Genomic DNA, 16826 nt, shown 5'->3' on the forward strand with positions numbered 1-16826 from the left:
TGGCACAATGACTCTAAAAAGCATTATGGACCTAAGTTACTTGTGGCTCACCCTCCACCATCTTGAACCTCATCTTCATGGTCCAAGATCATGCTAGAGTATCAGTCATCACATCCGCATTTTAGGCAGTTAAGTGAAGGAAGGAAAGTGTACTTCATTAAAGAACCTTTTGGAAGCTGTCTACAATATTTATGCTTATATATCATTGTCCTAGATGAAGACTTACAGCTACATCTATCTGTAAGTGACATTGAAGAAAGTAGCTTTTTTACCTGGGTAGCAATGGGCCCAGCTAAAAATCAGAATTCTCAACAGCAAAAGGATGGCTTTGAGGTAATCATGTAGATTATGTGCAGATAACTACAGGTAAGTCCCCTCCCCCAAGTCTATTTTAAATTTTCTGCTGGAGTATTTTAGAGTAAACCTCAGATATAATATGATTTCATCTACAAGACTTTTTATTTTAGTAAGATTTTTTTTTTTTTTTTTTTGAGACGGAGTCTCGCTCTGCCGCCCAGGCTGGAGTGCAGTGGCCGGATCTCAGCTCACTGCAAGCTCTGCCTCCCGGGTTTACACAATTCTCCTGCCTCAGCCTCCTGAGTAGCTGGGACTACAGGCGCCGACCACCTCACCCGGCTAGTTTTTTTGTGTGTGTTTTTTAGTAGAGGCAGAGTTTCACCATGTTAGCCAGGATGGTCTAGTAAGATATTCTTAAGGTTAGGTGTGATAAACACCTAACAAAGTGAATGATTATTTATTTATTTATTATTATTATTTTTTGAGATGGAGTTTCACTCTTGTTGCCCAGGCAACAAGAGTGCAACAGTGCAATCTCGGCTCACTGCAACCTCCACATCCCAGGTTCAAGCGATTCTCCCACCTCAGCCTCCTGAGTAGCTGGGATTACAGGTTTGCACCACCATGCCTGGCTAATTTTTGTATTTTTTGTAGAGATAGGGTTAGGCCATGTTGCCCAGGCTAGTGTTGAACTCCTGGGATCAAGTCATCCACCTACCTCACCTCCCAAAATGTTAGGATTACAGGTGTGATCCACTTTACCTGGCCCTAAGCTATTCGTTATTCTTTCTTTTTTTGTTTTTTGAATCAGGGTCTCCTTTCTTCATTTCTAGGTGAAATAGAACTTTACCAGATATTTCCTGTTGACTGATAAAATTCCAGAGCCTAGTTTTAAAATATGCATCTTCATTGTTAGCAAAAGAGATGTTAAGAAGAGATATAGGAAATATCCTCTTTTTCCTGATACTGCATAAGGAGAAAGATTTTTTCTGAGTCACAACACTAATTTAAGGAATCTGATTTGATAAAGTGTTGAATTGAGAAGATTCCCAAGGGTATCAATCTTGTTTTCTGGTACAATATGGAGAATTAAATGAATATTCATAACTGTTACTAAATTGTTCTCTGTTGAAATAAATTCATACACAAAACTGTTATTTGAACAAAAGGGTCTTGTAAGAGTCCCAAGCCTTTAAAAATCATTGCCACATCTTGTGAAAATAACTTTCAAAGAAACATCTGTAATTATAGTTGGTTTTATTCCTTATAATTTGTTGCCTTGTTGACTTTTCTATGTTCCAAAACAGGAAGAAGAGTAGGTGCTATCAAGACAAAAAATCCGAAAACCAAAACAAACCTTGGGGTCATTTTGCTCTTCTTCCAAATGCATGATGAAAAAAAACATGGTTAAAAACCAACTTGCTTGATTTCTTATTTTAACAAACAAATCAAAAATTTTGTCTGATTTAAATTAACGTATCTTTTTTTTTTTTTTTTTTTTTTTTTTTGAGACAGAGTCTCTCTCTGTTGCCTAGGCTGGAGTGCAATGGTGCGATCTCAGCTCACTGCAACCTTCGCCTCCCAGGTTCAAGCAGTTCTTCTGCCTCAGCCTCACGACTAGCTGGGATTACAGGTGTGCACCACCACGCCCAGCTAATTTTTGTATTTTTAGTAGAGACGAGGTTTCACCATGTTGGCCAGGCTGGTCTCGAACTCCTGACCTTAGGTGATCTACCTGCTTCGGTCTCCCAAAGTGTTGGGATTACAGGCATGAGCCACTGTGCCAGGCTAAATTAACATAATTATCAAATTCAATCTGCAGACTTTAATTGGATTCTGATTTATTTTTTAAAAGCCTGATAGAAACGACATTTTTGAGACAATCAGGGAAATTTGAATACTGAATGGGTATTAGCTGGTATCAAGGAAGTACCCTTCATTTTCCTGATGTGACAGTGCTATAGTGTTTATATTATTTTTAAAATGGTTCTTATTTGATGAAGATATATATGTACTGAAATATTCTGAACTTAAAAAAAATGAGCTCATGACTGGCTGGGCACAGTGGCTCACGCCTGTAATCGCAACACTTTGGGAGGCTGAGGCGGGTGGATCACGTGAGGTCAGGAGTTCGAGACCACCCTGGCCAACATGGTGAAACCTCGTCTCTACTAAACAAAAATACAAAAATTAACTGGCTTAAAGTATAATAATAATAATAATGATAATAAATTAACTAGGCATGTTGGAGGGCACCTGTAATCCCAGCTACTCGGGAGGCTGAGGCAGGAGAATTACTTGAAACTGGTGGGTGGAGGATGCAGCGAGCTGAGATTATGCCACTTCACTCCAGCCTGGGCGAAAGAGTGGAACTCCATCTCAAAAAAAAAAAAAAAAAAGAAGTGGTGATGAAGGCCTGGTGCGGTGGCTCACACCTGTAATCCCAGCAGTTGGGGAGGCCGAGGCACGTGGATCACTTGAGGCCAGGAGTTAGAGACCAGCCTGGCCAACTTGGTGAAACCCCATCTTAACTAAAAATACAAACAGCCGGGTGTAGTGGCATGAGCCTGTAATCCCAGCTCCTTGGGAGGCTGAGGCAGGAGAATCACTTGGACCCAGGAGGCTGAAGTTGCAATGAACCGAGATTGTGCCACTGGACTCCAGTCCATCTCAAAAAAAAAAAAAAAAAAAAAAAAGAGTGAAGTGCTTTCATCTCTTCAATACGAACCCTTCAGGTCCAAGTCTGAAGCATTTTCGGGGTTACCTGTTTGATGCCTGAAATCTGCCTGAGACAGAGGAGCATTTCCTGTGAGTCAAATACTCAAACGCTGGTGTGTGTAAGGAGCATGTTGCAATCAGCAACATCAACACGTTTCCTGAATGTGGATATGGGAGGGGAACTGAAAGGCTAGGACAAGGCTGTTACTGCTTCCACTCCGGGGTGGGAGAGAGGCAGCGACGACTCCAGCTCTTCTCCCATCTGTGGACTGCAGAACCCAAGACGGACCCTGGGAGGGCTGAGAAGTCATCATGATCTCTAAGCTGCTTTCCCTCCTCTGTTTCAGTAAGTCTCACAGGGCTATCCACTGGGAATGCAGAATATCATGGAACTGGTGGGATAGTTGGGCTGGGGATGGAAAAAATAACATCAATTTTAGCTTACTGAGAACAAGGGAGGAGTGAGACGTCCTGCTGAGTGCACTGCAGACATTCCCTGGAAACAAGTGCTCTGCAAGCTTCAACTCCTCTGGTTTCAACTTCGTGAGTTTTGCTGAATGCCTCCACCACCTGGCGTCATTGGCTTACCCCTTTTCTCAGGATAAACTCTGACTTTTTGTGTGTAAGTAAAAGTATTCAGAATAGAAACCTTATCTTTTTTTTTTTTTTTTTTTTTTTGAGGCAGGGTTTCACTCTTCTTGCCCAGGCTGGAATGCAATGGCGTGATCTCAACTCACTGCAACCCCCGCCTCCCGGGTTCAAGAGATTCTCTTGCTTCAGCCTCCTGAGTAACTGGATTAAAGGGGTGCGCCACCATGCCTGGTTAATTTTTGTATTTTTAGTAGAGATGGGGGTTTCACCATGTTGGCCAGTCTGGTCTCGAACTCCTGACCTCAGGTGATCTGCCAGCCTCAGCCTCCCAAAGTACTGGGATTACAGGCGTGAGCCACTGTGCGTGGCCCAGAAACCTTAACACCATAAATAAAAATTTAGTGCCAAATAGATAACTATAAAGTAAATTGAGGTTGTTGTGTAACCATCACCACTATCTACACTAAAACCTTTTTCTTTTCTTTTCTTTCTTTCTCTTTCTTTCTTTCTTTCTTTCTTTCTTTCTTTCTTTCTTTCTTTCTTTCTTTCTTTCTTTCTTTCTTTCTCTCTCTCTCTCTCTCTCTTTCTCCTTCCTTCCTCTCTCTCTCTTTCCCTTTTTCTCTTTCTTTCTTTTCTCTCTCTCTCTCTCTCTCTCTCCCCCCTTCCTTCCTTTCTTCCTTCCCTTTCCTTTTCTTGAGACAAGGTCTCACTCTGTCATCCAGGCTGGAATGCAGTGGCATGACCACAGCTCACTGCAGCCTTCACTCCCCCAGGCTCAGGCAATCCTCTGCCTCAGTCCCTGCTAAGTAGGTGGCGTTATAAGCACATGCTACCATGCCTGGCTAAGTTTGGTATTTTTTTCTTTGTAGAGACAGGGTCTTGCTATGTTGCCCAGGCTAGACTCAAACTCCTGGGCTTAAGTGATCCACCTGCCTCTGCCTCTCAAAGTGCTGGGATTACAGGTCCCCCATGCCCCACTAAAACATTTTTCTTCGCCCACTATTAGTTACAATTCTCCAGAGAGACAGAACCAATACAACATGCATCTCTGTATACATATGTGATAGATACAGATATATAAATGCAGATATAGATCTAGATCTGAAATGAGATTTGTTCTAAGGAATTGGCTCACACAGTTACAGAGTTTGAAAACCCAGACTCTGCCGTCTGTAAGCAGGAGACCTAGGAAAGCCAGTGGTTATAAATTCCAGTTCAAGGGCAGAAGACCAATATGTCAGCTCAGACAATTAGGCAGAGATAGACAATTCAACCTTCTTCTATCTTTAAAAAAACATTTTTTTTTTTTCGAGACAGGATCTTGCTCTGTCGCCCAGGCTGGGAGTGCAGTGGCGTGATCTCGGCTCACTGCAGCGTCCACCTTCCTGGCTCAAGCAGTTGTCCCACCTCAGCCTCCTAAATAGCTGGGGCTACAAGTGTGCACCACTACACCCAGCTAATGTAAACTTTTTTGTAAACAAACAAAATGATATGGAGTTTCACTCTTGTTACCCAGACTGGAGTGCAATGGCGTGATCTCGGCTCACTGCAGCCTCCACCTCCCGGGTTCAAGCGATTCTCCTGCCTCAGCCTCCTGGGTAGCTGGGATTACAGGTGCCCGCCACACACCCGGCTGATTTTTTGTACTTTTTAGTAGAGACCTGGCCATCATGTTGGCCAGCCTGGTCTCGGGCTTCTGACCTCAGGTAATCTGCCCGCCTCGGCCTCCCAAAGTGCTGGGATTACAGGCGTGAGCTACAGTGCCCCTGCAATTTTTAAATTTTTTGTAGAGATGGGATCTCATTATGTTACTCAGACTGGTCTCCAAATCCTGGCCTCAAGCAATCCTTCTGCCTTGGCCTCCCAAAGTGCTGGGATTACAGGCGTGAGCCACCATGCTGGCACTTCCACCTTTTTCTCCCATCCTGGCCCTCAGCAGAATGCCCACCTCCATTAGGAAGGCAACCTGCCCGACTCAGCGTTCGATTCAAATGCTGATCTCTCTAAAATCACCCTCACAGACACACCAGAAATGATGTTTCACCAGATATCCCGGCATCCTGTGGCCTGGTCTAGCTGATAAGTAAAATTAACAATCACCATTCCTGATATGAACTCTGTACCCTGTAATCAATAATGCTGCTGTCCTCCCAGCCCCTGTTTACCTCCATTCTCATTTCTTTCTTTCTTTTTTTTTTTTTCCCCAAGATGGAGTCTTGGTTTGTCACCCAGGCTGGAGTAGAGTTGCCTAATCTCAGCTCACTGTGAGCTCCGCCTCCTGGGTTCAAGCAATTCTCCTACCTCAGCCTCCCGAGTAGCTGGGATCACTAGCGCTCACCACCACCCCTGGCCTTTTTTTTTTTTAGTAGAGACAGTGTTTTACCATGTTGGCCAGGCTGGTCTCAAACTCCTGACCTTGTGATCTGCCTGCCTCGGCCTCCCAAAGTGCTGGGATTACAGGCGTGAGCCATCGTGTCCAGCCCATTCTAATTTTTATCTCTGAATTTGCTTATTCTAGGATGTATGAGTGGAATCATATAATACTTGTTCTTTTGTGCCTGGCTTATTTTACTCAGCATAATATCCTTGAGTTACATCTATATTGTAGGATATGTCAGATTTCCTTTCTTTTTTATGGCTAAAATCCCATTGTAAGCCGGGCACAGTGTCTCACACCTGTAATCCCAGCACATTGAGAGACTGAGGCAGGCAGATTGCCTGAGCCCAGGAGCTCGAGACTAGTCTGGGAAACATGGCGAAACCCTGTCTCTACAAAAAATACAAAAATGAGACTGGGCACGGTGACTCACGCCTGTAATCCCAGCACTTTTTTGCAATGACCTGATGTAAGGAGTTTGAGACCAGTCTGTAGGGTGAAACCCCATCTCTACTAAAAATACAAAAATTAGCCAGGCGTGGTGGCAGGTGCCTGTAATCCCAGCTACTCGGAAGGCTGAGGCAGGAGAATCACTTGAATGTGGGAGGCAGAGGTTGCAGTGAGCTGAGATCGTGCCATTGCTCTCCAGCCTGGGGAACAAGAGTGAAACTCCATCTCTAAATAAATAAATATTAAAAACAAACAAACAAAAAAATGAGCTGGGCATGGTGGTGTGCACCTGTCGTCCCAGCTAATCGGGAGGCTGAGGTGGAAGGATCACTTGAGCCCAGGGAGTTGAGGCTGGAGTGAACTAGGATCACATCATTGCACTCCAGCCTGGGCAGCAGAGTGAGACCCTGTCTCAAAAATAAAAAGAAAGAAAGAAAAGAAAAAGAAAAAAGGCCGGGCGCGGAGGCTCACAGCTGTAATCCCAGCACTTTGGGAGGCTGAGGTGGGGTGATCACCTGAGGTGGGGAGTTCGAGACCAGCCTGACCAACATGGTGAAACCCTGTCTCTACTAAAAAATATAAAATTAGGCCGGGTGCGGTGGCTCACGCCTGTAATCCCAGCACTTTGGGAGGCCAAGGTGGGCGGATCACAAGGTCAGGAGATCGAGACCATCCTGGCAAAAACGGTGAAATCCCGTCTCTACTAAAAACACACAAAAAAAATTAGCCAGGTGTGGTGGCAGGCACCTGTAGTCCCAGTTTCTAGGGAGGCTGGGGCAGGAGAATGGCGTGAACCCGGGAGGCGGTGGAGTTTGCAGTGAGCGGAGATCACGCCACTGCACTCCAGCCTGCGTGACAGAGCAAGACTCCGTCTCAAAAAAAACAAAAACAAAAAAACCAAAAAACCCACAAAATTAGCTGGCTCTGTTGGCGCATGCCTGTAATCCCAGCTACTTAGGAGGCTGAGGCAGGAGAATCACTTGAACCCGCGAGGTGGAGGTTGCAGTGAGCCAAGATCGCGCCATTGCACTCCAGCCTGGACAACAAGAGCGAAACTCTGTCTCAGAAAAAAAAAAAAAAAAGAAAAGAAAAAGAAAAAAAATCCCATTGAATATATGGAGTACACTATGTTTATCCATTCTGCCATAGATGGACACTTATGTTTGAACCTTTTGGGTGTTCACAATTTCCTTTTGCAAAACTTGAAATGTCAGTTTATGCACTGGCTTATGGATGCAATAGTAGCACAAACGCCTGGTAACTTCCCCTTCTTCCTACTGAGACATAAAACGGTTCCTACAGGGGAAAAAGAGGAAATCTCTCAGAGACACAGGCCTAACTAACTTTCTTTGAGTTAGATCAATGTCATTATTATGATAATGTTCATAAACAGGCTTGATATTATGTTTTTTCTCTTCTTTCTTTTTTTTTTTTTTCTTTCTGAGACTGAGTCTCGCTCTGTTGCCAGGCTAGAGTGCACTGGCATGATCTTGGCTCACTGCAACCTCTGCCTCTCGGGTTCAAGTGATTCTCTGCTTCAGCCTCCCGAGTAGCTGGAACTACAGGCGCCAGTCACCACACCTGGCTAATTTTCGTATTTTTAGTAGAGACAGGGTTTCACCATGTTGGCCAGGCTTGTCTTGAACTCCTGACCTCGTGATCCACCTGCCTCGGCCTCCCAAAGTGCTGGGATTATAGGTGTGAGCCACTGCGCCCAGGTTTCTTTTCTTTTTGAGCCAGGGTCTTGTTCTGTCGCCCAGGCTGAAGTGCAGTGACGTGATCATAGATCACTGCAACCTTCACCTCCTGGGCTCAAGCAATTCTCTCACCTCAGCCTCCCAGGTAGTGGGGATTACAGGTGTGTTTCACCACGCCTGGCTAATTTTTTGTATTTTTTGTAGAGATGGGGTTTCACTATATTGGCCAGGCTAATCTCAAACTTCTGACCTTAGGAGCTGCTTGCCTGGGCCTCCCAAAGTGCTGGGATTACAGGTGTGAGCCACTGCACCTGGCCTAGAAGTGCATTCTTTTTTAGGGCTGAATAGTACTCCATTGTGTATATGTGCCACTTTCTCTTCATCCATTCTTCTGTTGATGGACCCTTAGGTTGCTTACAAATCCTGGCTGTTGTGAACAGGGCTGCAATACACAGGGAGTGCAGAGATCTCATCCATATACTGACTTCCTTTGTTTTGGGTGTACACCCAGTGGTGGGATTGCTGGATTATTAAGACAATTGATTTCTTTTTTCTTTTTTTTTTTTTTAGATGGAGTCTACCTCTGTCACCAAGGCTGGAGTGTAATGGCGCGATCTCGGCTCACTGAAACCTCCGCCTCCAGGGTTCAAGCGATTCTCCTGCCTCAGCCTCCTGAGTAGCTGGGATCATAGGTTTGTGCCACCACACCTGGCTAATGTTTTGTATTTTTAGTAGAGATGGTGTTTCACCATGTTGGCCAGGCTGGTCTTGAACTCCTGACCTGGGGTGACCTGCCCATCTGGGCCTCCCAAAGTGCTGGGATTACAGGCGTGAGCCACTGCGCCTGGCATGGTCAAGAGTTCTTAACCAGCCTGGCCCTGTCTCTATAAAAAAAAAAAAAAATTAAAAAGGAAGAAGAATAAACGCAGCTGTGTGTGGAACAGGGATGAATGTATGCTTTCTTCTCTCTGGAATGACCATTTGGATGTTTTGAAGCTTGTTACAGGACACCAAACAATAAATTTTGTCCTGTTTGGAGTCATGAAGGGATGAAAAGAGATCATGAGCCTGGGCAACATAGGGAGACTCTGTCTCTGCAAAAGACTAAAAAATCAGCCAGGTGTGGTGGCGCACACCTGTGATTCCAGCTACTCAGGAGGCTGAGGTGGGAGGATCACTTGAGCCTGGGAAGCTACAGTGAGCCATGATGGAGCCACTGCACTCCAACCTGGGCAACAGAGAGAGACCCTGTCTCAAAACACAATAATAAAATAAAAAATTAAAAAATAAAAAGAAATAAAAAGAAGAGGCCGGGTGCAAGGCTCATGCCTGTAGTCCCGGCACTTTGGGAGGCTGAGGTGGGTGGATCACCTGAGGTCAGGAGTTTGAGACCAGTCTGGCCAACATGGTGAAACCCCATCTCTACTAATAACACAAAACTCAGCCGGGTGTGGTGACGCATGCCTGTGATCCCAGCTGTTTGGGAGGCTGAGGCAGGAGAATCACTTGAACTGGAGAGGCGGAGGTTGCAGTGAGCCGAGATTGCGTCACTCTACTCCAGCCTGGACAACAGAGCGAGACTCTATCTCGGGCGAAGAAAAAAAGAAAGTAAGAAATGGTAAGAATGAGTGCTGTATTGAAACAGAAGATGAGAATAGAAGGATGTGTGGATTATGTGGAACCAGGAAAGGCCTGGAACAGGGGGAGGTGAGAGCCACACAGGACAGTCAAGGAGAATCTCTGGGAAACGACGGGGGAGCTGGAAGTCAAGTGGAAGCCACAGTCCAGTGTGGGGAGAATGAAAACTCCTGAGCACATGACCTCCAAGGGTCTGCACTCAGCAGGAGACTCTGGGACCTGTCTCCAGGGGTCAGGGTAGGGGGTGATGTGGCTCCAGGCAGGGGCTTCTGTCTCACGGAGGATTGTCTTTCAGGACTGTGCATGGGCCAAGGAGACACAAGGGGAGATGGTGAGTGTTTCTTCAATCACACCCTCCTTGGCCCGTTGTCCCAAATTCCCTCCCGTTCCCTTCCTCTTCTTTTTTTTTTTTTTTTTTTTTTGATGGAGTCTCACTCTTTCACCAGGCTGGAGTGTGGTGGTGCGATCTCAGCTTACAGCAAGCTCCGCCTCCCGGGTTCATGCCATTCTCCTGCCTCAGCCTCCCGAGTAGCTGGGACTACAGGTGCCTGCCACCACGCCCGGCTAATTTTTGTATTTGTAGTAGATACGGAGTTTCACCATGTTGGCCAGGATGGTCTTGATCTTACGACCTCGTGATCTTCCCGCCTCGGCCTCCCAAAGTGTTGGGATTACAGGCGTGAGCCACCGCGCCTGGCCCATTTCCCTTCTTAAAATAGGCTTCCTGGTTTGGCGCAGGAAATAATAATAATAATAACAAATAATAATAATAAATTTTAAAAAGGGCTTTCTGAGAGCAGGGAAGGGCGTCAGGCCCAGGACTGGGCTCTGCTTCCTTCCAGGGTCACTGCCCAAGCCGTCCCTCAGTGCCTGGCCCAGCTCGGTGGTCCCTGCCGACAGCAATGTGACGCTGCGATGCTGGACGCCTACCAGAGGCGTGAGCTTTGTTCTCAGGAAGGGAGGAATTATTCTGGAGTCTCCGAAGCCCCTTGATTCGACAGAGGGCCCGGCCGAATTTCACCTCAATAATCTAAAAATCAGAAATGCTGGAGAGTACACCTGCGAATACTACAGAAAAGCGTCCCCCCACATCCCTTCACAGCGCAGTGACGTCCTTCTGCTGTTGGTGACAGGTGTGGATAGGGTGCCTGCCGATGACATACGGGGGACAGGGGATGAGGGAGGAAGCAGAGGACAGAGGGAGAAAAGGAGTCCCACCTCCAGGGTAGCTGGGGGTGGTGGGAGAGGGAGAGAGACAGGAATGAAATTGCATACCTTGGTTTTATACTCTGTCACCCAGGCCGGAGAGCAGTGGTGCCGTCTTGACTCACTGCAACCTCTGCCTCCTGGGCTCAACTGATTTTCCTGCCTCAGCCTCCTGAGTAGCTGGGATTACAGGTGTGTGCCACCACACCCGGCTAATTCTTGTATTTTTAGTAGAGACAGGGTTTCACCATGTTGGCCAGGCTGGTCTCAAACTCCTGACCTCAGTGCTGGGATTACAGGTGTGAGCCACTACGGCCGGCCTTATACAGGTCTTGCAGGAGGGAGAATCTCTGTCCTGGGGTCGGAGTAGAAAGTGGAGGAAGGTGGAAGAGTTCAGGAATCTCTGATTTCCCACACTCCATGAGAGCCTCCAGCCAGGAGAACAGGGGCGAGTAGGGGATTCCAGACTTCTCCCCAGGACCTCAGAGCCTGACTTCTCTTACAGGACATTTATCTAAACCTTTCCTCCAAACCTACCAAAGGGGTACGGTGACCGTAGGTGGAAGGGTGACTCTGCAGTGCTGGCAGCCGGACCAGCTGTTTCTGCCTATCATGTTTGCTCTACTGAAGGCAGGGACATCATCTGCCATCCAGCTGCGGAGTCCAGCGGGGAAGGAGACGGACTTCTTCCTGGAGGACGTGACAGCCGGCGACGCTGGGAACTACAGCTGCATGTACTACCAGACAAAGTCTCCCTTCTGGGCCTCAGAACGCAGTGATTGGCTTGAGATATTGGTGACAGGTAAGGATGTGTATGATTTTGAAGAACTGTGTGTGTTGTTTTTAATCAGAGGTTGTTTTGTTCTTCTGTGAATCTCATTTCCTCATTACTCGCAATATCATCGCTCTTTAAAAAATCTTCCCTTTCTGGCCGAGCGTGGTGGCTCACGCCTGTAATCCCGGTGCTTTGGGAGGCCGAGGCAGGCAGATCACCTGAGGTCAAGAATTCCAGACCAGCCTGGCCAACATGGTGAAACCCTGTCTCTACTAAAAATAAAAAATTAGCCAGGTATGGCGGGATGAACCTGTAGGCCCAGCTCCTTGGGAGGCTGAGGCAGGAGAAATTGCTTGAACATGGGAGGCGGAGGTTGCAGTGAGCCAAGATCGCGCCACTGCACTCCAACCTGGGTGATAGAGTGACGCTCTGTCTCAAAAAAAAAAAACAAAAAAAACAAAAAAAACAAAAAAACTGTTCCCTTTTACAATTTCTACTCCTTTGCCTTTTTTTTTTTTTTAATGGCGTCTCACTCTGTTGCCAGGATGGAGTGCAGTGGCACAATCTTGGCTTACTGCCACCTCCACCTCCTGGTTCAAGTGATTCTCCTACCTCAACCTCCCGAGTAGCTAGGATTACAGGCCTGCACCACCCATCTGGCTTATTTTTCTATTTTTAGTAGAGATGAATGTTTTGCCATGTTGACTAGGCTTGTCTTGAACTCCTGATATCATGATCTACCCACCTCGGCCTCCCAAAGTGCTGGGATTACAGGCGTGAGCCACCATGCCTGGCCCTCCTTTGCCTTTTTGTTGTACTACATCCTTGGATAATTTCTAGGCTGTTTTTGAAAATTATGAATCTACCAGCACCAGATTCCTTCTACCATTCTTTGCATCTCTTAGCGTTTTGGTTTTTTGCTTTGTTTCATTTTGTTTTTGAGACAGAATCTCACTCTGTTGCCCAGGCTGGAGTGCAGTGGTGCGACCTCAGCTCACTGCAACCTCTACCTCCCGAGTTTAAGCAATTCTCCTGCCTCAGCCTCCTGAGTAGCTGGGATTACCATGCCCGGCTAATTTTTGTATTTTTAGTAGAGATAGGGTTCTCATCACGTTGACCAGGCTGGTCTCGAACCCCTGGCCTCAGGTGATCCGCTCACCTTGGCCTCCCAAAGTGCTGGGATTGCAGGTGTGAACCACTGTGCCTGGCGTGTTTTTTTTTTTTTTTTCTTGGTGTTAATGATTTCACTCTCAGTAATTCTTTCTCAGACATGCGTGGTGGCTCAGGCCTGTAATCTCAGCACTTTGGAAGGCTGAGGCTGGAGGATTGCTTGAGCCCAGGAGTTTGAGACCAGCCTGGGCAACATAGTGAGACCCAGTTTCAAATTAAAAAAATTATCTCATCCTCAGAACATGGTGTTTGCACAGCCTCCTGCTTCTGTGCTATGGATGTGAGGTCTACCCATGTCTTTTAACACTGACTGCTAGAATTCTTCTGAAAGTATCTTGTTTCCTGCCAGAGTTCTGCCTTACTGGGTGCTAGCACTCTGCTTCCTCAACTCTGTAAATTATTTTTCATCTGTTGTAACTGTTGTAACGAGTTCCTCTTGCTGGCTGCCTGGATGAAGTCCATTCATCAGGACAGAGGAATTGCAAGAAGGAGTTCAACACACATTGAGTCCGGTAAGCGGGAGACCAGAGTTTTGTTTTGTTTTTTTTTTTTTTGAGATGAAGTCTTACTCTGTCGCCCAGGCTGGAGTGCAGTGGCGTGATCTGGGCTCACTGCAGCCTCCACCCCCCAACCCCAGGCCCGGGTCAAGCGATTCTCCTGCCTCAGCCTCCAGAGTAGCTGGGATTACAGGCACCCGCCACCACACCCGGCTACTTTTTTTGTATTTTTAGTAGACATGGGCTTTTGCTATGTTGCCCAGGCTGCTCTCGAACTCCTGGCCTCAAGCAATCCTCCCACTTCAGCCTCCCACAGTACTGGCATTACAGGTGTGAGCCACTGTGCCCGGCCTCAACTCAAACTTTCTCAAGTGCTCTGCCTGCACAGCAGTGTGTGCTGCAAGGATGCTGATCCAGCCACGGAATTCAGGGCTCTGTGGAGCTCCTTCCGTCTCACGTGATGCCCCTAAGACTATTCCTTAATATAAGGATGGGGAAGGAGAAAAGGCAATGTGGGAAGGTGGAAATGGGATAAAGAGCAAATAAACGAAGGAAGAGAGCTAAGGTGGAGTGAATGTCAAGGAAGGAAGATAAAGGAACTCCCACTACAACTCATTAGGATTCCATGTTTTGGCCAGGTGCGGTGGCTCATGCCTGTCATCCCAGCACTTTGGGAGGCTGAGGCAGGTGAATCATTTGAGGCCAGTTCGAAATCAGTTTGGCCAACATGAAGAAAACCCATCTCTACTAAAAATATAAAAATTAGCCGGGCGTGGTGACAGGTGCCTGTAATCCCAGCTATTCGGGAGGCTGAGGCAGGAGAATCGCTTGAACCCGGGAGGTGGAGGTTGCAGTAAGCCAAGATTGTGCCACTGCACTCCAGCCTGAGCAACAGAGCGAGACTTGGTCTCAAAAACAACAACAACAAAGATTCCATCTTTTGTTTTCAGGGATTAAAATTTTAAAGAGTTCAATTATGGCTGGGCACGGTGGCTCATGCACTTTGGGAGGCCAGGGTGGGCAGATCACCTGAGGTCAGGAGTTCAAGACCAGCCCAACCAACATGGAGAAACCCCCCTCTCTACTAAAAATACAAAATTAGCCGGGCATGGTGGCTCATGCCTGTAATCCCAGCTACTCGGGAGGTTGAGGCAGGAGAATTGCTTGAACCCGGGAGGCGGAGGTTGCAGTGAGCTGAGATTGTGCCACTGCACTCTAGTCTGGGCAACAAGAGCAAAACTCCATCTCAAGAAAAAACAAAGTTCAATTAAAACTTTAAAGTACAGTGGACGAGTGGCTAGAAAACATTAAGTGGGTGGCCAGGTGTGGTGGTTCACACCTGTAATCCCAGCACTTTGGGAGGCTGAGGCGGGCGGATCAACTGAGGTTGGGAGTTTGAGACCAGTCTGACCAACATGGCAAAACCCCGTCTCTACTAAAAATATAAAATTAACTGGGCTTGGTGGCACATGCCTATAATCCCAGCTACTTGGGAGGCTGAAGCAGGAGAATTGCTTGAATCCGGGAGGCAGAGGTTGCGGTGAGCTGAGATTGCACCATTGCACTCCAGCCTGGGCAACAAGAGCAAAACTCCGTCTCAAAAAAAACCCCAAAACCAAAAACATTAAGTGGGTGATGACAGTCAGATTTGACGGGGCCATTTGAGAAGGAGGGATACCCTCTGAGGGTCAGTGCTGAGCCCCTTCTCACTTTCAGTTCCCCCAGGTACCACGTCAAGCAACTACACCCTGGGTAACTTCATACGACTGGGTCTGGCTGCCATAATTTTGATTATCATGGGAGCTTTCCTGGTGGAGGCCTGGCACAGCCGAAAGGTGTCTCCAGGTGGATCTGTCAGAGACCTTCAAACCAGAGTGACTCCATCTTGAACTGGGGCTGGGTAAACTGAGGCTGCAACCTGCTGGACTGTGTTCCCAGGGGGTTAAGACTTTCTAAGTCACAGGATGAGACAGGTCACAACATACAGATCACAAAGACCCTGCTGATAAAAAAAAAAAAAAAAAGGGATGCAATAAAGAAGCCAGCCAAAACCTGCCAAAACCACGATGGCAACAAAAGTGACTTCTGGTTGTCCTCACTGCACATTATTTGCTAATTATAACGCATCTGCATGCTAAAAGACACTCCCACCACCACCAAGGCGGCTTACAGATGCCATAGCAACTTCTAGAAGCTAAAAGGAGGAGGAACTCTCAGTTCCAGGGAAATCCCCTCCCCTTTCCTGGAAAACTCATGAACAGTCCACCCCTTGTTTAGCATATGATCGAGAAATAACCACAAAAATCGCCGGCCGACAGCCCTCTGGACTGCTCTGCCTGTGGAGCAGCCATAGTCCTTGACTTTCTTAATAAACTTGCTTTCACTTCACTCCGTGGACTTGCCCTGAGTTCTTTCTTGTCTGAGATCCGAGAACCCTCTCTTGGGGTCTGGACTGGGACCCCTTTCCAATAACAGATCCAAGTTAAAACACGGAGCCCCTCTCTCTTTCATGGGCTGCTGTAGGGATAGGGAATTCTCTTCTGCTCTAGATGTATTGAGATCTAATCGACAAATAAAAATGGAATTATATTTGTGTACAACGTGATGTGTTGATATATTCCATTTTGATTTGTCAATTATACCCCCATAAACCTACAAGTGGGGAATCCTCCTACTAAGTAATTTATTGTGTGCCAAGGAAGAAATTTCACTAATTGTGATGTGATTATCACAATGTTAACTAATGGACTTTTTAAGATCCACCTTCTGGGACCTTTCCTACTAAATAATTTATTTTGTACCAAGGAAGAAATTTCACTAATTGTGACATGATTATCACAATGTAGCTAATGAACCTTTCTGTTTAAGATCCACCTTCTGGGAACTTTCCTACTAACGAAGTAATTAATTGTGTACCAAGGAAGAAATTTCACTAATTGTAATGTGATTATCTCAATCTAGCTTATGGACCTTTCTGTTTAGGATCCACCTTCTTAGCAAATTGCAATTACCCAGTGCAGCCTTGTGAACTGTATCCGCCCTTGCTGTGCATTCAATCCATATGGGGTTCTTTAAACATCAGACTCTACCGTGGGGACTTCCCACGTTTCTCCACATGGGCACAAATGGTATTTTTTGTTTGTTTGTTTGTTTGTTTTGAGACAGACTCTCGCTCTGTCGCCCAGGCCAGAGTGCAGTGGCACGATCTCGGCTCATTGCAACCTCCGCCTCCTGGGTTCAAGTGATTCTCCTGCCTCAGCCTCCTGAGTAGCTGCAACTACAGGCACCTGCCACCATTCAGCCATTTTTTTTTTTTGTATTTTTAGTAGAGACGGAATTTCGCCGCATTGGCCAGGCTGGTCTCGACCTCCTGGCCTCAAGTGATCCACCTGCCTCAGCCTCCCAAAGTG

General features: G+C 46.7%; 1 protein-coding gene across 1 annotated transcript; it reads left to right on the top strand.

Moving 5' to 3' along the window:
- The first annotated feature begins 3217 nt into the window (after nt 1-3217).
- Nucleotides 3218-15872, top strand: TARM1 (T cell-interacting, activating receptor on myeloid cells 1). The gene is given in 6 exon segments (XM_007997973.3): nt 3218-3361; nt 10064-10099; nt 10611-10901; nt 11480-11776; nt 15133-15266; nt 15268-15872. Coding segments are annotated over 6 exon segments (819 nt in total). The 5' UTR covers nt 3218-3327; the 3' UTR covers nt 15295-15872.
- Nucleotides 15873-16826: the final 954 nt, after the last annotated feature.

The sequence above is a fragment of the Chlorocebus sabaeus genome, chromosome 6, assembly GCF_047675955.1.
Source record: "Chlorocebus sabaeus isolate Y175 chromosome 6, mChlSab1.0.hap1, whole genome shotgun sequence".
Lineage (NCBI taxonomy): Eukaryota > Metazoa > Chordata > Mammalia > Primates > Cercopithecidae > Chlorocebus > Chlorocebus sabaeus.